Source organism: Lolium rigidum, chromosome 7, assembly GCF_022539505.1.
Source record: "Lolium rigidum isolate FL_2022 chromosome 7, APGP_CSIRO_Lrig_0.1, whole genome shotgun sequence".
Lineage (NCBI taxonomy): Eukaryota > Viridiplantae > Streptophyta > Magnoliopsida > Poales > Poaceae > Lolium > Lolium rigidum.
In genome coordinates this window covers 34,798,898-34,819,182 of record NC_061514.1, presented here as the reverse complement: position 1 = coordinate 34,819,182, position 20,285 = coordinate 34,798,898, and the positions used below count along the sequence as shown (strand labels likewise).

Genomic DNA, 20,285 nt, shown 5'->3' with positions numbered 1-20,285 from the left:
GTTAGCTAGCGACAGCACTCTCACTCGAACGCGACGGCCAGCCCGCAGCCCCGGGCGTACAATGTTCCGCGTGGCGTGCGCGTGCGGCCGGTCCTCGCAGCCATCCCCGCCTGGCCGCCCACCCACCCCACCGGAGCCATTCGTCGATCCAAACTCTTCCAGCAGCCAGCGCGCGCGGTAACGAAAGCGACCACGCCGCGCCAAGAAGAAAAGCCTCGGATTTGCTTCAGATTACGCATTACCGCCGTGCGGTTATCCACCGGTTTCCGGCTGCGCGCCGGTGCGTCACGCGATCCATCCGGCCGGTTCGTCGCGGCTTTCGTCCTTGGCTCCCGACGTCGCTACCTTTTGGGCGGTGGGATGCGGCGAGGTTGACGCGCGCCGCGAGGTTGACGTGCGACGACGTCGACGGCCGCCCCCGCCCGTGCCACGGCACCTGGCCCTCTATAAAACCGATCACTCCCCAGATCACACACACAGTAAGCTCTGTTCGTCGAGCATAGGTTTCATCGCCGCAGACAGATACCGTTCTTCCGCTCCCACCCACCCATTTTGTCCAGTAGCTTGGCTGAGCTCACGCCCGCCGCCGCACTTCCGCACCGGCGACGAAGGATCGGTCGATCCCTGTTGGTTGTGTTGCCACCATGAAGGTGATTGCTTACAGTCGGTTGAACTGGGCCTTTTCCTTCTGCTGAATTTGCGGCTTGTGATCGCTGGTTCCGGTTGCTGATTTTTGCTATGTTGTCTGATGGATGCAGAAGATCGTGCTGAAGCTGGACCTGCACGATGACAGGCAGAAGCAGAAGGCGCTCAAGGCCGTCTCCACTCTCCATGGTAATCTAATCCCTTCTTTCTTTTCCAGTTCTGTTGTCTCTTGCCTTGCCTTGCCTTGCCTTGCCCTGCCCATGTTCTTGCTCTGCTTCGTAACCATCGGCGGGCGGCGTAGTCATCGAGGGAATTGTCACAATTTCCACATATTTGTTCTGAATTTGATCTGACAAAAGAACTCACCGTCATCAGGCATCGACGAGATGTCCGTGGACATGAAGGCGCAGAAGATGACGATCGTCGGCGCCGCCGACCCCGTCGCCGTGGTGGGCAAGCTGCGCAAGCTCTTCCCCGCGGCGCTCATCGTCTCCGTCGGCCCGGCCAAGGAGGAGAAGAAGGAGGGCGACAAGAAAGACGGCGGGGACAAGAAGGACGGCGACAAGAAAGACGGCGACAAGAAGAAAGACGGCGACAAGAAGGAGGACGCGAGCAAGCAGCTGGTGTACCCGCCGTGGTACCCGCCGCCGTACGGCTACGGGCCGCCGCCCCAGCCCTACCCTCAGTTCGTCATCCGCAGCGCCGAGGAGGACCCAAACTCCTGCGTCATCTGCTGATCCCTTGTCAGGCATCCCTGCTTGTACATTTCTAGCTGGCCTGCCCTGCGCGGCTGCGCGCTGTAGCTCACCGGTGAACACCGTTAGCGACCGGCTCCGGTGGGTGGTTGCTGCACTCATCGGCCTACCTTCGACAGTGATTCACCGAGTGCCTTATAGTATCATCCATTTTCGGTAGATGTTGTTTTGTCTTGTTATTTTCTGGAGAACGGGTTAGTGGTATACGCATCTGCTGATTGTAATGTGCAGATATAGAGAAGAACTACAAAATAGAAACTTTCATAATTACATTCTGAAGGTGCATGATATCTCATGCATCTCTCGCACTGAAACTAACCCTGGACTCTGAAGCTGCCCAACTGCTGCTCCACCTAAGCTGTTTCTGATCACTGATCTCACTAACAAACCTTCCACCTCATCAGTCGTAAGGCCAAATAGGCACGAACACGTCCGCACACGATCAAATTTTCCATGTGAAACTAGTTTGTTCTTTTAACTGTCATGCTTACCTCACGAGAACTCTGATCCCACATTATTAGGTCCGGTTATCATCAACCTCCACTACGGGAGAGCTGATTTTTAGGGGCATTTTAAAGTACCCCTAAAAATAGCAAAAGTGCCTCTAATTATATTTAGTCACTTAAAAAAGTGTCCAATTAAAACATGTTGCTAAAAATTATAGCCGCACTTTGAAAAAAATGCCTCTAAAAATAGTAGGGATTTCTATTTTCGTGCCCTCGGGTCCTTAGTTGTGCTCAGTTTTCCCCAGCTCCTTAGTTTTTCCTCAGTTTTACCCAAGCGTTTGTCTGAAACCATCAGACGTGATGTAACGGCCGGCTGCCCGACGGTTGACCGTTATCTTCTGACTAGTGGGGCCACGTAGAGCCTGCAAAGACACGTCAGACCATCCATCTTTGTTTGACCGTAAGCATCGCCGTATCCCCGACCAAAACGCGAACGAGTGGGGCTTCGGTATATCAAATGACAAGTACGGCCATGACGCTCGATACAAGGGGCAATACACGGGTAGGATTAGATTTTTAAACGGAGCTCTACAGCGATGGCACGGAGGAGGTGGCATGCGGGGTGCCGAGATGAGATCGACGTCCACAAAGAACCGCATGAGGCGAGACCGGACGCATTAGATAGATATGAACTAGACGCGTTTAACCATGCAAAGAAGAGAAGAAATGGTCGACGACATCGACGACCACCTCAAAACTTTGACCGACCGTGTCGGACACGAACGCGAGCAATGTAGAGAAAACTAGTGTCTCTCCTTTCCGGCGTGTATAGGTGGGTGCTAGGAGAGTGTGGTGGCGAAGGGAAAGATCTCGCGGCGGTCCGTGGCGTCCAAAGCATAGCGGGTCGGCGTGGCCGTGCCCACGCCGGCGTGCATGCATGATCGGCATTGGCATCAGCATGTACGTTCGGCATTGGCCTCGGCGGTATCTCTGGTGTGTCGGTGATCGAATGAGGGGACGGGATTGAGGGTGCATCCCGACGTTGACCTAGCGCAGTGGCGGCGAGCATAGCCGTTCCGACCATGCCGATATCGGCATCGGCATCGTTTGGAGGCTGTGGTGCTCGAATCAAGTTGGGATTTGTTTCTTGTAGGCCAAAATGAATTTGAAACAAGTTTCATGTTGAAGGTTAGGTAACGAAAGTTTGTAACTATCCCAAAATTATACTAGCGCCATGGTGAGGTTCTTTTTGATAGAGCTATACGGTTGGGCAAACTTTTTTGACACTTTTTAGATAGGGTTCCTTGTTGTTACACGTATGGCATCATGTATGGAAAATTTGGGGTCATTTGGAGATGTTCGAAAAAATCACTTTGCTTAAGCGCATGCCGTTTCGTCTCGCCGAAACCAGCTTTTCTAACAAGGTGATTTTTTCTACCTTCTCTAAATAACCTCAAATTTCATACAGCTGATCTTCTATACATAGATAGATAGATTGTTTCGTTTTTACATTTTTCGAACTTTTTATTTCCCTTTACAATACCCAATTGATTTTCAGGTCAAAACCTCGAAAACACAGCATCATGTATGGCATCATTTTCACCCTAAATTTTCTGAAACTTTCCCTTTTAGATATTCCTTGTTGTTATAGGTATGCCATCATGTATGCCAAACTTGGTTAGGTCTCACTGAAACCAGCTTTTGTAACAAATTAGGTTTTTTCTACGTGAAAAGTAATGGCTACAACAAATTGTTGATGGTTTATCATTTTTTTGCGTGAAAAGTAATGGCTACAACAAATTGTTGATGGTTTATCATTTTTTGCGTGAAAAGTAATGGCTACAACAAATTGTTGATGGTTTATCATTTTTTGCGTGAAAAGTAATGGCAACAACAAATCGGTGATGGTTTATCATATTTTTTGCGTGAAAAGTAATGGCAACAACAAATTGTTGATGGTTTATCATTTTTTGCGTAAAAGTAATGGCAACAACAAATTGTTGATGGTTTATCATTTTTTGCGTAAAAGTAATGGCTACAACAAATTGTTGATGGTTTATCATTTTTTGCGTGAAAAGTAATGGCAACAACAAATCGGTGATGGTTTATCATTTTTTTTGCGTGAAAAGTAATGGCTACAACAAATTGTTGATGGTTTATCAATTTTTGCGTGAAAAGTAATGGCAACAACAAATCGGTGATGGTTTATCATTTTTTTTGCGTGAAAAGTAATGGTAACAACAAATCGGTGATGGTTTATCATTTTTTGCGTGAAAAATAACGCCTAAAACAGTTTATAATTTTTAGCGCGTGAAAAATAATACAGAAAACCGCCCTTCAGCAAGCTAATTAACCGCCAACAGAGAGAGAGAGGGGTTATCCTGCCCGTTCCCTATATCATACGATCAACGGTCGGTGGGCACGATCCGCGTGACATGGGCTAGACCAATCAGAGCGATGATGCACGTCTGCGAGAATTTGTGAAGAGAGAGGGCAAAACTGAGTACTATCAAGAAACCAAGGGCACCCGAGTAGTAAATAGACTAAGGGATTCAAATATGAGATTTAAAAAATGGAAAATGCGTGTTTTGTACAATGAAACCCATCTTGGCCTACCTCAAACTATTTGCAATACCAATATACATCAGAGTGAGAATTGTGGCCTCATTTAGACAAAGTATGATTTGGGGGAAGCTGTTTTGGGAAGGGCTTATTGTGGAAAACCATGCACCTTCATAGCTACTAGGTGATTTGAGAAGTGGCAATTTGTGGTAAAACTTGATTTATCTATGATTTATCTATGATTTGAGAAGTGTCAATTTGTGGTAAAGACTCCATGAGTAAGTGCCACTCTTTTTAGGATTTTTTTGCACATTAAATGACTCATTTAACTAGTTAATCCCATTTGTTGACTCTCCGTTGACCAGCCACTTGAGGGTAAAACTGAGTATATTGCACTAGCCAGCATTAGCACTCGAGGGGAAAATTGAGCACACAAAAAATGCTAGTATAAGACTCGAGGGTATACCCGAGTATATCTAAATTTCCAGTGGTTAGACTCGAGGACACGTGCAATTGTTGACGCGTAGACGCGGGTCGCGGTGGAGAAGTCGAGACGTGCAATCGTGGACGCGTGTCGCGTTGCGAAGTCCAAGACGTGCGTACGTGCACCTGTGCACGCGTAGGACGCGGGTCGCATTAACCACCCCTCGCCTTTATAGACGCCTCCTCCCACCGTCTCTCGTCACTCTCACTCGCTCACGCATCGCCAACTCTCTCCCACGTCCCATCATCTTCTCCAAAGCAAAAACCCTCTCCCTCTCCCTCTTCCTCTTCCTCTTCCTCCGCCGGAGAGATGGACAAGGAGAATGCCAATCCCATCGTCGAGGTTGGCTCGAAGCGCGACGCCTCCATCTTCGGCCCCGTCCCTCGACGGACGACGCCGCCGCCGCCGCCGCCGCCGGTGCATCGGAGGCTGCCGCCGCCGGTGGCGGCCGGATCCCGGCGGGATGGGACCCCTACGACCCCGTGCCGTACGTCCCGCCCCCGAACCCCTACGACACCTCCTCGGAGGACCCATGGAACGAGGTAACTACGGTTTGCTTCCTTTTTTGTTCCCCATTCCTTTTTGAACCCTATTTTTGCTGGTGTAGATGGATCTGTAGATGGATCGAGTATTGGGCTAATATTTGCGCCGATTTTATTCCATTTTGTTTTGATCACTTCTTGATTTGGGGTTCGGCTGTTCGGTTAATTTATGCAAGTAATATTGGATCTCAATCGCTTAATTTATGCAAGTAATCATGGGATCTCAATCAGTTATTTTATGCACTAATCAAAAGATATCAACCGTTTAATTTTGCAAATAATCTCGAATGTGTTCAAGTTCAGATCTAGTTCAGATCTAGAATCTGTTTCTTTGCCTATGATGAATGGTTGGGCACAAATTTTTACAGTGAGGGTTCAGCGAACCATTGCTGTGTACAAATCTGTTGTGCATGAGCTTTAGTTCGCTTACCCCTTCCCCGTAGATATATAATCATGTCCACTCTAACCGAGGCTGACTCGTTTTTCTTAACTTTGTTATCATGTACGTTAGTCATCGTTGCAACTCATTCACTAGTTTCTGTTTGATATGGATCGATGTCCGCAGCCGACGTCGGCAGCGACGAAGAGCGAGGAGGACGTCAAGACTCGCCAGTGTGCCGCGGAGGCTGCAGGTCGGCCAGCACATCTCCTACTTCGCCAAGGAGGTGTACAGGTGCCCTTCTCGCACTGGGAGACTCGGCGCCACGGACTTCAACCGCCTCGTCACGCATGCTGAGAACATCGGCAACACCTTCCCCAAGGTCGGCACGACGGTGAACGTCCACTCCTTCCGCGCCAAGCACGTGGCGCTCGGCATGCACCTCCGCAGCCTTCCAGGCGGGTGGAGATCTCCGCCGGGCGCATGCCTCCGCTCAAGCCCAAGGCTCCCAAGGGGAGCAAGAGCAACAAGTGGAGGGAGAGCCGGATGGGGTAGGCGGAGTCCTCGGACGTGTGCTGCCGCCGCTCGCTGCCTCCTAGTTTGTTGTTGGGATCCCTTTGTTGTTAGCTAGGGATCCCTTGTTGTTATGTTAGTATGATGGTGCTATGAAGAACCCGTTACTATGTTGGCTGCCGTGTATGCAGCCTATTATCTATCCATATTATCTAGGGATTATCTATCCCTAGTCTACTATATTTTGTTGGCCGTACTTAGTTTTCTTGATTTACTATGACCGTGAATTTATCGTACATTATCCTGGAGATTTGCTTCTAGATTTAACTACATACATATGAACCGGAGGGAGTACTAGATTTGCTGCCATATTGGGCAAACAACGAGGGCCAAAAGGCACAAATAATTGAAGAAAGTCAGAAATGCAAGCTTCTCTAGATTTTATACTAATTTGGTGAAAAGGACAGAGAGAAAGAGGGGAAAAAGGTGCACTTAATAGGGATGCCAATTTGGGGCCGAGAGAGACGAACCCAGCTCCCGCTCACGTGCAACCAAACGCTTCTCGTCCTCGTCCCACGCGGGCCCTTTCTACCAGCCCCACGCGACGCGGGCCCACACGACTCGGCCCCACAAGACGCGGCCCCACACGTGACAGAACGGTCAACTAAACGGGAATCCTGCCGTCTGAGCTGCTTCTGCGGGTTTCAAACAAGGGCTTGGGGAAAACTGAGGAAAAACTAAGGAGCTGGGGAAAACTGAGTACAACTAAGGACCGGAGGGCACGAAAATAGAAATCCCAAAATAGTATTAGGTCCCAATTAAAACTGAATCCAAGCTGAACAATCATTCATGCTTACCTCACGAGAACTCTGATCCCGCATTATTAGGTCCGGTTATCATCAACCTCTATTAACTATAGGTGTGTGTAATTTGGGAGCGTGTGTGGCTTCTCAACCATTGTAGTAATAAAATGCCTCGGCGGATGCTGAAGCGAGCCTTTGCGTCATAGTCGTTGTCTTGGCCTCTTGGGCTAAGCTCTAGGTCTTGTATTTGTTGGTAGCTGTTTTTGTTGTCTGTTTCTTCTCTTGTTTTGTCTCTCTGTTTTTTGTTGTTTAGGTCACTGCCACATTTGTAGTTTCTAATCCTTAGCGGTGAAGTCAGAAATACAATGGAGGCCACGCATATCCTACCTCTGGACGGCCTCAGGGACAAATTAAAGTTTTTTGCTAACACAATGTTACTACACATTGCTTGAGATTTTAGTAAAACACCATTTTAATGTACTTTGCATCTTTCTATTGCATCGCTAGATTGTGCTGTATTGTTTCCATCACATGGCATGCTTATATTGTACCTTTTTCTACCTGGTCGCACATTATATTGCATTGCATAAATGTTAGAGCGTTTTTGCTACTTTTATTGGGAAATAGTCAAACTCGAATTCAGAGAAGGGCGGAGAAAACTTTAGCATGGTAAAATTTATCCGAGAAAAACAATGTAGAGCACACTTCGATTCGTAAACAAATGTTCTGGAGACCCTCTTAAGGGATTGTAATAACACTACCTTTTAATTTTTTTCGAAAATGGGCTCTTTATTACTTGCGCAATAGACCCGGCCTCTGTATAACTAAGATGCACACAGCCGCACACGAATCCGTTACAAAACCACACAATAGGGTTCAAAGATAAAACATAGTCGAACTAACGGTAACAAGAACTAGCTAGGTGGGTCTAGCCGAAGTTCACGCTGCCACCCATGTTGGGAGAAAATATCCCTCGCCGTATCCTCCAACCGTGAAGACACCTCGTAAATAGGTCTCGGTGCTCCACACGCTGCAGCGGTATCCATGAGCGAAGCAAAGCTGTGCACCGGTAGATGACCTGCAAAAAGGAAGAAGACATATTATTGAAAATATTGTCATTTCTACATAGCCGTAGCGACCAAATGATTGCAATCGCTCCCATCCTAATAAGACGTTTAAACCTAACATCCACACCATTAAGCCAGTTACCAAATAAATTGGCAACACTACGTGGTGGGTATAAGGTAGACACACTTTTTACTTCCATGCCAGTTGCGTTTGGCAAGATTATCTTTCGTAAGAATAACCCCCGACGAAGATACCAGGCAAAGATTTTTGTTCTCAAAGGTATCTTCATCTTCCAAATTGTCCCAAGGGCGCCATATTCTAGGAGCCCAAGTTATGCTATTGAAAATTAGTTCCTCTAGCAGTTCCGGTTTGAGCATTCCGTTCCCTTTTTCAAACTCCACTTCTTTTCATATAGCAATCCCCGATCAAAGAGAGAACAATATCCATTTCAAAACATTTCTAACGGATTCCTTGGTTCGGACCGACGAAGTAATGGCACTCGATTGTTATCAACCTGGCTGCAATCTTTTTCTGTCGGTAAGGATTGCACCAGAGCACCTTCGGAGTTATTATCGACCGGGATATTAGGCTGAATTAGAGCATTGTGCATGGAAGCCACTGAGAATGAACCATTCCCGGTAAGATTCCAGCGAAATTCATCCGGTCCTTGCATCAATTGAACTAACTCAAGACACTGTAACAAATCCTGCCAAGACGCTTGTCTGGGACCGATGAGACTTCTTCTGAACTCCACATTTGGTGGGAAATTTTCCAACACCTTGGCGATAGTATCGCCTTTGTGGCGCAAAATATTGTACAAAGCCGGATATTGTTCTCGGGGTGTGGTATTACCCAACCATTTATCCTCCCAGAAACGACTTTCCGATCCATCTTTTATAGAGAAAGAACCATATGGAAAGAAAAACTTCTTTGTTTCCATAAGATCAGCCCAAAAATGTGAATCTCCTAGTCTCCAAATAACCTGAGATAAAGCCTTTGAGCCAATATACTTCCTCTTAAGGAGCGTTTGCCATATGCCCTCTTTGGTAAGTAGCTTATACAACCATTTACCGAGAAGTGCCCTATTCTTGACCTGGAGATCTTGAATACCAAGTCATCCATGATCTTTGGGCCGACACAGCACACTCCATTTAGTCAGCCGATACTTACGCTTATCGCAATCCCCTTGCCAGAAGAATCTTGATCGGAAATAATCCAACCGTTTTAAGACTCCTCTGGGAAGTTGGAAGAAAGATATCATATAGAGTACCATATTACTCAGTACCGCATTTATGAGAACTAATCTTCCACCCAAGGACAGCAATTTACATTTCCAACTACTTAATCTAATCTGAAGCCTTTCCTCAACTAATTTCCACTCAGCATTGGTAAGCCTCCGATAATGAATCGGAATTCCCAAGTACCTAATTGGAAATTGGCCTTGGCCACAGCCAAACAGTTCAGCATATTCCGCAACATGATCTTGGGCCTCGCCAAAACAGAACAATTCACTTTTATGGAAATTTATTTTCAGACCCGACAAGAGCTCAAACGCAGAAAGAATTAACTTTAGGTTCTGAGCCTTGTCCATGTCGTGATCCATAAAAAGTATTGTATCGTCAGCGTATTGAAGAATGGATAGCCCTCCATCAACCAGATGAGGAATGACCCCTTCAATTTGGCCCTCAGGCTTTTCCCGTTCAATCAAGACAGCAAGCATATCAGCCACTATATTAAATAGCACTGGCGATAATGGATCTCCCTGTCTAAGTCCTTTCTTAGTCTGGAAATATTTGCCAACATCGTCATTGACTTTAATGGCAACACTTCCACCCGAAATAAAACTATTGATTAACGCACGCCACTCAACAGAGAAGCCTTTCATTCTGAGAGTTTGTTGCAAAAAAGACCACTTAACCTTATCATAGGCCTTCTCAAAGTCAATCTTTAAGATGACGCCATTCAACTTCTTTCTATGCAATTCATGAACAGTTTCATGGAGGACAACAACCCCATCCAGAATATTCCGTCCTTGCATAAAAGCAGTTTGAGAAGGTCTAATGACATGATTAGCCACCAAAATTAATCGGATCGTGGCAACCTTAGTGAAAATTTTAAAGCTCACGTTAAGAAGACAAATAGGACGGTACTGTTGAATCCTTTCTGTTTCATTAACCTTGGGCAATAAAATGATCTCACCAAAGTTGAGCCTAAAAAGCTCTAATTGCCCATCATGTAGATCCGCAAAAAGAGCAAGAAGGTCATCCTTGATGACATCCCAGAAAGATTGATAAAACTCAGCAGGGAAACCATCAGGGCCAGGGGCTTTATTATGCTCCATTTGGAGACATCTTTTCTTACTTCCTCCTCCGAGTAAGACGAAGTGAGAAAACTATTCTCCGCTTGCGAGACTTGGGGGATATCCTCCGTTCTTGTCTCATCAAGCGAGAAATTGCTTTCCTCTGGGGCACCAAATAGCCCTTTATAATAATTTGTGATAAACGGCTTTAGCTGCTCATGACCCTCAATCGTGCCCTCGTCCTGAACAAGAGTACGAATAAGTTTCTTCCTGTGTCTGCCATTGGCAACACAATGAAAGTACCTTGTATTCGAATCTCCTTCAAGAATAAATTGGGCCTTAGACCGTTGGTACCATTTCAGCTCCTCCTCCCGCAGTAGTTTTGCGATTTCCGCATTTGATTGGCTTTTTTGCTCAATCTCTTGTGCGGAAAGCGGTCTAACTTCTGCTTTGGCTTCGAGGTCATCTATAATAGATCAAAGTCGCTGCTTTTCTTTTTTAAGAATACCAGTTGTATGCCGTGCCCATCCACCGAGGTGTTTGCGTACCGCATGCATTTTGTTATTCCACCTCTGTATCAGAGACACACCCACAACCGGTCTTTCCCATACCTTTTTAACCATGGTTCGAAAACCTTCTCGATTCAACCAACCGAGTTCAAATTTGAAATGGTGTTTAGTCGGAGGTCTAGGTAAACCAGTGGATAATAAGATGGGAGCATGATCCGAGAACCCAACAATACGTTCTAGCGCACGTACCGTCACCATTGGGAATTTCAATTCCCAATCGGTATCCATTAGTACGCGATCTAGCTTTTCATATGTTGGCTCCGGAAGACTGTTAGCCCAAGTAAATTGTCTGCCAATCATTGATACCTCTCTCAAGTCCAAGCTGTCAATGCCCGCGTTGAACAGGAAAGGCCAATGATTGTCAAAACTGCCCCTACTCTTCTCGCATGGAAATCTTAGCAAATTAAAATCCCCCCCCCCACCCCCCAATGAGAACTGGGTGAGGGTTTTCCTTTGCTAGGTTCACCAACTCACGAAGAAAGGCGGCCTTATGAGCTTCCTGAGCAGCACCATACACGGCTACAAGACTCCATATGAAATATGGTAGCATAATTAAAAGACTACCTTTTAATTAATACAATCATTTTACCCCCGCAAAAAAAATAATGGTATCATGTGCATATTAACCAAGAATTTGATCCCCGAACTAAAAGAAGATGGACCGGACCCATTCGACAAAAAATCGATAATTTTTGTACCTAATTTAGTTATCAACTTTGCATAGATGAATTTAATTCACTTCTCAGCTTTTTTTTCATAGAGCACCACAAAATCATTTCATCACGGAACATTGCATGTAGGTAGAAGACTCAACATGCCTGTTTCCTCAAAATATTAGTTTTTGAACATTTTTTGTTATTTTAATCAAACTTTTCAACCGGGTGCATGTGAACTCCAAAGTGGAGTTGAATATTCGGCGTGGAACGTCGGTCTCCAATTACATGTGTATCATATAATTAGCATGTATTGTATAAGGTATGACCCCCTAATTGGGTTTGACCTAGCTAGGTTGCTACACCTTTCGTTGCTAGTCATGTACTTTGGGAGACACAAACACTAGTAGGACATAGACGTCTTCATGATAAGCTAGCATTCAAAGTCAATAATGCTTCGGTAATCATTTGCTAGTTACATCTACACATAACACTGATTGTTGCCAGTCATGCAAAATATGAGTATGCATAGTTTAAGTTTTTTTTTAATAACAAACCAACAAAGGAGGGATACATTGGATGGATGCACGTTGGGAGACGTTAACAACGGTAAGACATAAGAGTCTCTATGATGCGCTCACACTCTTTGTCATTGAGCACTCATGCTCAATATATGCATCATTACTTGTTAGCTCTGCTGCAACACTTCCATTGCGCATGTAATCGGTATGGGGGACTAGACATAGGAAAATTCTCAATTTTAGATGATGTTCTAGGTCAAATTATATGTATCCAAGTCAAGTGTGGAAGCCAAGTTAGACTAAACGAGTTTGAACATACTTTCTGCCACCTCCCCTACCAAAACAATCAAATTGGTATTTCTTCTTTCATGAGACATATACATGTCATGAAATATGACGTAAGAAATCTAGATGTTTCCTATTAATTACCATCGTCAGAATGACAGTGCCATACATGCATGGAGATCCTAGCTTGCAAAAGAAGAACCAAGGATCATATGGATGTTCTGCAACCTTGAGTTTCCTATTTAAGGTAACATGTCATAATATTACATAAATGTTACCATTTGGATCCTAGTAGCTCCACTCCATTGTGGATCCCACATTGTTAGACCATGAATCAGCGAGATTAACACATGCAAACTTGTGGCTCATGTCGATACTGCCTAGGACAACACATAGATACATATATAGTACGAAAAACAAGAACAAAAAGAACACATACAATACAACACACCATGTCCAAAAAAATTAAGAGTTCCGACTAAATGTACTCAGGGCCAACCCTCACATGCGAGAGGCCCGGTGCAAGAAAAAATACGGGGCCTTATACACAAGTAATTATCATAGTTTAAAATATCTGATTATTTCATTTAGTCGTCACATTTTCAGAAGATAAGAAAAGGCTATAGCTGGACTAATTCATTTATGCTTTTTTTCAAAAATGGAGAAAAATTCAGTTATATCTTGCCAAAAAAGGAGAAAAACGGGTTGAGTCGATTCAATATGTGAGACAACCTAGACTAGAGAACGTACACGCGGAGCACTTGTTTCTTTCCTTCTTTAGCGATAGTTGTGTGCACAAAATGCCTTATGTTGCGAGTAATTAGCCTGATCGTTGACCACTTTTCTCTGTGTAAGCTCACTATGCTTGCATGTCTGTAGCTGGATGGAGGCCATAAAATCTGGATGCACCGGCTTAGGGCTGGCCCTGAATAGGCTCTTACAAGATATTACAAAATAAAACATCTCATACAACAAATCAATATCCAAAATTAATTAATTATTTTACACCAAGCAAACAATGCACACTTATTTTATTTCTCAATTACACTTATCAAAATTAACTATATAGAAAATTGTTGCAATATTTAAAAATTGTGGTGTCTATCATTGAACATAAACTTCACTATATGTAAACCTTATTGTGCAAAGAAAGCTGGACATGTTTTAGCATTGACACTTAAAACGTATTGGCAAGTAGAATACCCCTAGAGTAGTGAAAACTTGACCAAAAAGAATCCCGAACTAAATTGTCCTACTTGGATAAAATGTAAGTATATGTATGAATATATGTCTATTTTAATATCTCCGGATATCTTTACTATCTACCAAATGTTTGGATGAAGGTTTTTTGAGTGCATAATTATGTGTCATAGGTATAAGTAACGGAGAATTCTAGAGAATATATGAGGTATATGCGAGAGATTTATCCTCGGGTTTGGCATTCAGTGCTTGCTGGCATTTTTAATCATGGGATGTGATTTTTCTGCTGAAACACTAAGATATATCAAATAGTAAAACATGCACGAACATGTCCATAAGGATTTTGATTTTTCCATATGAACTTGGGTGCTGTGTCAACCGAAGGCGACCTACCATTTGCACCTATCTCACAAGAACTCTAGCGTTCGTTGTTGCACACGTATGAAATGATATCAAATTATCATTGGTCTATTCACTATATATGTGGGACAGTGGGAACAAGTGCATTTTCCATATGAAAAATCGAAACTTGTGTACGTGCTATGTGAACTGAGTCAAATTTGAACGATCATTTGAGCTTATCTCATTGAGTGATATCATCGATCTCTATCAACCCTAGATATGTAAATATGTAATTACGGTGCACAATGTGGGACAATGGGATCTAGTGTAACTTTCCAATAATCGGACATAGTCGCAGTCTGCTTAGCTCCTAGCTCTTGCTTTTGTTATTTCCACCTTTTTGTTGTGTGTTTCTTCCATTGTGCTCCCATGCTCGCGTGCAATTTTTCTACGTAGAGAAAATTCAAAGAATGGATTTTTTCCCTTCCATGTGATCACCTGCTTATTGACTAGTTGTAGCATCCACGTGCATCAAAAGTAAACGGAAGTTCAAAGAGCCGCAAACATAGAATTTTTGTTTTTATTAGCCAGGAAATGTGGAGATTTGGGTTTTTTAACCAGGAGCGTGCTCACTCTGCTATTGACTAGGCCGGGCCAGAGAACAGTGCGGGGAGCTGCGCGGCCCACTCACAGTCACACGACGGACCAACCCGCCTCGGTCCACTCCACAAATCATCTGGTACCTTCCATTCCATTCCCTTCCTCGATCCCATCCCACTCCGCGCTGTCGCGTTGCGGCCTGCTCGCATGTAGCCATCGCCGCCCACCACCGAGGTCCGAGGAGCTGCACGTCCGAGCCATGGCGACGCAGCTGCTTCGCAAGGTGTGGGGCTCCGTGCTGGCCCGCGCGGGGGCGCCGCGCGACCCGGACTCCTCCTCAGGCTCCTCCTCCTCCTCCGCCTCCTCCCCGCGCCGCCGCGGTCCGACGGCGGCGGAGTACGGCTCGCTGGGCGCGCTGGACGCGGTGGCGACGGACGTGCTGGCGCAGATCCTGCGGCTGCTGGGCCCGGCCGACGCGGCGCGCTCCAGCGCCGTGTGCCGCGCCTGGCGCCACCTCGCGTCCGACAACGCGCTCTGGGCCTTCTTCCTCAGCCTCGGCCCCGAGCCCTGGGACCTCGTCGTCTTCGCCGAGACGCACCTCGCCTCCGGCCCCGCCGCGCCCCGCAGGTCCGCCCGCCCTCCTCACACCACCGGAGCCTTCCCATTTGGCGCGCGTGTCCGGCTCCCCTACCCAATTAATTAATTAATTAACGCTATGATGCTGTCTGCTGCTGCAGCGTGTACTACTCCCCGTCCGCGGCCCGCGTCCCGCCGCAGCTCTCCTTCAAGCGCATCTACGGGCAGCGGGCGCTGGTTCCAGGCTCCATCGTGGTCGATGGTAAGAGCCGCTGCCCGCGTCTCATCTCCTGCCATGCGTGCTGTATGAAATGAGCTTAATCTTCTACTAGAACTTCTAAGGCAGCAAGCGATTGCTTGATCAAGTTGAGTGTGATGAGTGTGTGCATTGATTGATCGCTTCATTAAGGGATCGTACAGCCGCAAATTATACTATTTGGACATCTGTAGTGATCTTATGTTCAGTTTTCTACACAATGGTTATATATCCGGCTGCACTAGGTTGTCATGGTAGGCTGATTTTACCCCAGCTGTTTTGACTCAACACTCTCCTTTAAAATGGTATTCTTTGTTTTCGTAAATCGTAGGTGGATCAGGCTATTGCAAGTATGGCTGGAGCAAGTATGCTGCGCCTTCTGGCCGCTGTGCAACTTTTTTGGTAAGCTGTCATGATAACTGAAATTAATGATCAGTCAACATAAATAATTCGTCATGACCCGGACGTTTTGAGGAGCGAACGCATCAAGGAGTTGCAACGTGGCAATGGTCCAGCCTGGCAGTTGCCATCCACTTTCGATCCAAAAAAAAATCAATGGCTGGCAACTCGTTCGCTCAATGTGCTAAAATCCGAACGTTCGCTCAGTATAATTTTCACTTCCTTTTGGGACATTATGAGTTTATGAGTACCGTTGTTGATTTGACAATTTCAGGATAATTAAATTGATAAAGGCATACCATTTTTTCCTAATTCAGATGAGGTTTGACGTGCAGGAATTCGGAAACATTGAGTCCCCTATGTATGCAAGGCTACGCCACTTCTTCTCTACAATCTATACCAGGTTTTAAAAAAATTAAACTTCTTCTGTACATTCTTAAAGAAAAAACCAGTCTTGCCATCTTTGCACAACAAAAGACGTGCCTAGAGAAAATTTGTTCAGAGACAACATTTTCCATTGATCATCTGCGTTGTCATTGAGCGAATTCACTTGAATAAACACTGAAAAATAATTGTCGTGAAAACTTTGGCTTGACCTGATTGCCTACCATCAGACTGCTTACACTAGCACTTGCTCGAGCTTGAGTAGTCAAACATGCATACCCAAATAAATTCGTCACAAACTCTATTTATTCTTGTTATTCATGACTTTTGACAGGATGCATGTAAAGCCTTCTGCTCGACCAATTGTTGTTGTCCTTCCCCTCTGCCACCCAGATGGTTAGTATTTGTAGGTGATACTACTTTTTTTACTTTATGGTTCTCTCTTTCATCCTAATTACATGGATTCGTCACTATTCCTATATGGCACCGCCAAAATATAATTCCATGTTATTTTGCATATTTGATTATTACTATGGTTGATGAACAACAATTTAATTGTCTGACTGTATGTTTCAACTCAATTTGGCACAGATACGGAGTCTGCTAGGGCCTCAAGAAAGCAATACAAGGAGACATTGTACTCGGTTTTATTTGACATGAATGTTCCTGCTGTTTGTGCTGTTGATCAAGTATGCATTCTTATGTCCCTCTTGGCGACTCTGTTCGACCAAATGCTTCATTTATCGCCTCTTGATGTACTTTGTAGTGCAATGCCTGCTTCTGTCTCACTGTACTTATTGATCTTCTCTTGGAATAATGAAATCTGTGACAATATTGTCCTTAGTATTTACCTTCGAAAAATTAGAAGATTCACATAATTGGATATTGAACCAGAATCACATGCTATGGTTCAAGCTAGAAATCAGAAATATCGCGATTGAGAGTTGATGTAAAATATATTCAGCACTATAGAGTAAAATTTAGGAAGAGTCTTAAGTTCAAAAAAAAAAATTAGGAAGAGTCTTGATGTAGCTGTAGCAGTAAGTCATGTTTTCTGTTTACTTGCTGACATGTCGATTCATTCAATAGTTTTGTTTACCTCTCTATGGAAGGCACTATTTATGAGCTTGCTGACATGTACTTTTCAGGCACTTCTAGCTTTGTATGCTGCTAGACGAACCTCTGGCATTGTTGTGAACATTGGGTTCAATGCCACCTCTGTCGTTCCCAGTAAGTATTTACAATGTATTTACTTCATTAGTTATGGTGTAAGGTTCAGCTTAGTTGACCATACATACTGTTTTCTTTAGTACCAGATATATTTTCTCTTAAGATCATCATTAGACATAGAAAGATATCTGTCCTTACCTTTCAAGTGCCGCAGTTTCTTATGTAATTTTTGGGTTGTTGCTACAGTTGTGGCTTGCCACGCTTTAATACCTTACGACCCAGGTGTCAGACCCGGTTTCGTGCCAATTTTTTACACATTTGTGATATTTTGTGCCAAATTACACTTCTCCGGAGCATGATTTTAGTCGAATTAGCCACGAATTAAAATGCCTTCATTGAGATTTTTCAGATTTATTCAGGACTTCGTATTATGTATTATATATATTATGTGTGGACTGTGGAGATTGAAATGATATTTCACAAAAAAGGAACCGTGCATAACGATGTACAACAGATAACAGTAGGATGGTGATTGTATGTTTGATATTTACGACTAGAGTTAGTATAACGTACAAACTGAGAAGAATCTCCAACAATGTACAATGAAAGTTTTTTTATTACATTGTCCATCAACTTAACAAAAATAACCTGCCTGGGTAAATCTATTAATAAGTGTGTCCTTATCTGAAATACATTGTCATGTAGGAATGCACATCACATATGCCAATGGGAGACGTGGGGTGTGACAATGGGAGAGTTAAGAGACAATGTGTGGACTGATAATTTTTCATGTTCGTTCTTGTCCTAAATATGTACTCCGTATGAAACATGAAGTGTGTCTAAACTACCGTACTTAAGTAGCCAGTTTGTGTCATCTTACATATTTTGCTTGCAACAGTCTTCCAGGGTCGGGTGATGCATGAGATAGGTATTGAAACTGTTGGGCAAGGTGCCCTTAAACTTACTGGATTTCTGAAGGAGCTAATGCAACGAAGGAATATATCTTTTGAGTCATTATACACTGTTCGAACCATCAAGGAGGTAATTTTTGTCTATTATGCCAATATAGTATGCTTGGAGCCATTAGTTAGAGCTACCTATTCTACCTATGAACATCATACAGGCAGAGTTGATAGCTGACACATCCTCTCTTTCATCTTGTATATGTGAAGAAAATCTGTTACGTCGCAGCTGATTATGAAGCTGAACTATGTAAAGACACACAAGCTTCCTGTGAGGTGGATGGTGAAGGGTGGTTCACTCTAGCGGAAGAAAGATTCAAGATGGCAGAGATCCTTTTCCAGCCCCATATGGGAGGAGTGTATGATATCTTCTCTGTGACATTTTGTGTTTATGCTTCAAATATGGTTCCCTTATGCGTGCTTGATGTTGAACTTGTAGTGTTGCTATGGGCTTGCATAAAGCTGTATCTCTATGCATGGATCACTGCTACAATGCAGAGGTGCTCGGTGATCACAGCTGGTTCAAGACGGTAGTTTTAGCGGGTGGATCGTCCTGCTTACCCGGTTTGCCAGGTATGCCTACCTAACGCCAGTCGTTTTAGCACTGTAACCCTGATTGGATATTAATGTGTATCACAATTGATCTGGGAACTGATGGATTTGACTATTTCTGGATTATGTCTATGGTTGTATGAGTATGACATGTACCTTCATTATTGTGAACAGAGAGGCTGGAGAAAGAGCTGCACAACCTTCTTCCCGCATATATTTCAGAAGGAATCAGAGTTCTTCCTCCTCCATTTGGCACAGACACGGCCTGGTTTGGTGCAAAGATGATCGGCACTGTAATTACAATAACGATTCCTGTGCCAAATTTGTTGCCCTTGTGGTTTCACTGATGACTGCCCTAATCTCAGGTGAGCACTTTCCCTGATGCATGGTGCGTAAACAAGAAGCAGTTCCGCCAGAAGTCACGCCGCAGCGGTCCGTCTCTAGTGAACGCATGGCAATAGAACCTGACGCGCCACAGCTATGATGGGCGAAGCAAGCGAAAGAATCATGAGGTAGTTTTCAGATGATCACGTCGAAGACATGGTACAGAGCTATACAGCACCAGTCCTCGCAGTACATAACAGATACGGTTAAATGTGCATGATAAAAGATTCTGGGTAAATAGAACACGATAGATTTGTTTATGATATAGGGATGCTGCATAGCATAAGTGAATGCGTCGTGCATCACTTAATTATTCTATTTGTCGTTTGTGTATACGTACATTATGAGATTTTTTGTGTCGTTTTGCAATAATACTCCTATGTTTTGTTTATCTTTGACTGGGTCACTCTGCCATTGGCATTACGATGGAAGAACAATGAAGTGGATCAACAATTCAACAGTAAATAGAGATGCAACTGGATCAACAGTACCATCTGTTATCGTGCACAAATTTGAATTAAATTTTACAAATAATGATGTCATCACAAAAGGTGGTTATTTTGTTGAACAGAGGATATGGAAATAGCTAGTGGAACATGGGTGCAGGCACACCCGTTTATTCAGAATTTGAAAAAAAAAACAATTTAAAAGTTTTTTAGAAATCAAAAAAAAATTGCATGATATTATTTTGATACTTACTCGTGTCAATTCTAAAGGAAAAATACCATTGTATGTGACCTACATAAAAATGATAAAATATGCAAATAACACTAATGATTGGATTTGTACTGCTCAAAGAAATACAGATTTCAATTTTCTCTTTTTCATGCAAGTGACCTACATATGCTTGTAGTTTCACTTAAGAATTGGAACGAGTTAATATCAAGATAATATGTACATGCAAAATTTTAATTCAAAATTTTCTAATTTTTTAAT

The 20,285-nt window shown here is 44.0% G+C and overlaps 2 protein-coding genes across 2 annotated transcripts; both read left to right on the top strand.

Annotated features, from left to right (window-relative positions):
* Positions 1-680: 680 nt before the first annotated feature.
* Positions 681-1,432, top strand: LOC124675623 (heavy metal-associated isoprenylated plant protein 39-like). The gene is made up of 2 exons (XM_047211689.1): positions 681-834; positions 1,021-1,432. The coding sequence occupies exons 1-2, from the start codon at positions 753-755 to the stop codon at positions 1,380-1,382; spliced, it is 444 nt and encodes a 147-aa protein (XP_047067645.1). The 5' UTR covers positions 681-752; the 3' UTR covers positions 1,383-1,432.
* A 13,493-nt stretch (positions 1,433-14,925) lies between these two features.
* On the top strand, positions 14,926-19,740 carry LOC124675265 (actin-related protein 8). The gene is made up of 12 exons (XM_047211332.1): positions 14,926-15,293; positions 15,404-15,504; positions 15,830-15,900; positions 16,233-16,300; positions 16,616-16,677; positions 16,873-16,970; positions 17,430-17,511; positions 18,350-18,492; positions 18,624-18,772; positions 18,853-18,986; positions 19,140-19,258; positions 19,331-19,740. Exons 1-12 carry the CDS (start codon positions 14,926-14,928, stop codon positions 19,424-19,426), a joined length of 1,491 nt encoding a protein of 496 aa, XP_047067288.1. The 3' UTR covers positions 19,427-19,740.
* Positions 19,741-20,285: the final 545 nt, after the last annotated feature.

What these genes read in the sequence shown, in the direction of transcription:
- LOC124675623 (XM_047211689.1), top strand. Translation starts at nt 753, where the DNA reads ATGCAGAAGATCGTGCTGAAGCTGGACCTGCACGATGACAGGCAGAAG. An exon ending in GGCCGTCTCCACTCTCCATG is followed by an intron (nt 835 to 1,020) that starts GTAATCTAATCC and finishes CACCGTCATCAG; the next exon opens with GCATCGACGAGATGTCCGTG.
- LOC124675265 (XM_047211332.1), top strand. Translation starts at nt 14,926, where the DNA reads ATGGCGACGCAGCTGCTTCGCAAGGTGTGGGGCTCCGTGCTGGCCCGC. An exon ending in GCCGCTGTGCAACTTTTTTG is followed by an intron (nt 15,901 to 16,232) that starts GTAAGCTGTCAT and finishes TTTGACGTGCAG; the next exon opens with GAATTCGGAAACATTGAGTC. An exon ending in CTGTTTGTGCTGTTGATCAA is followed by an intron (nt 16,971 to 17,429) that starts GTATGCATTCTT and finishes TGTACTTTTCAG; the next exon opens with GCACTTCTAGCTTTGTATGC.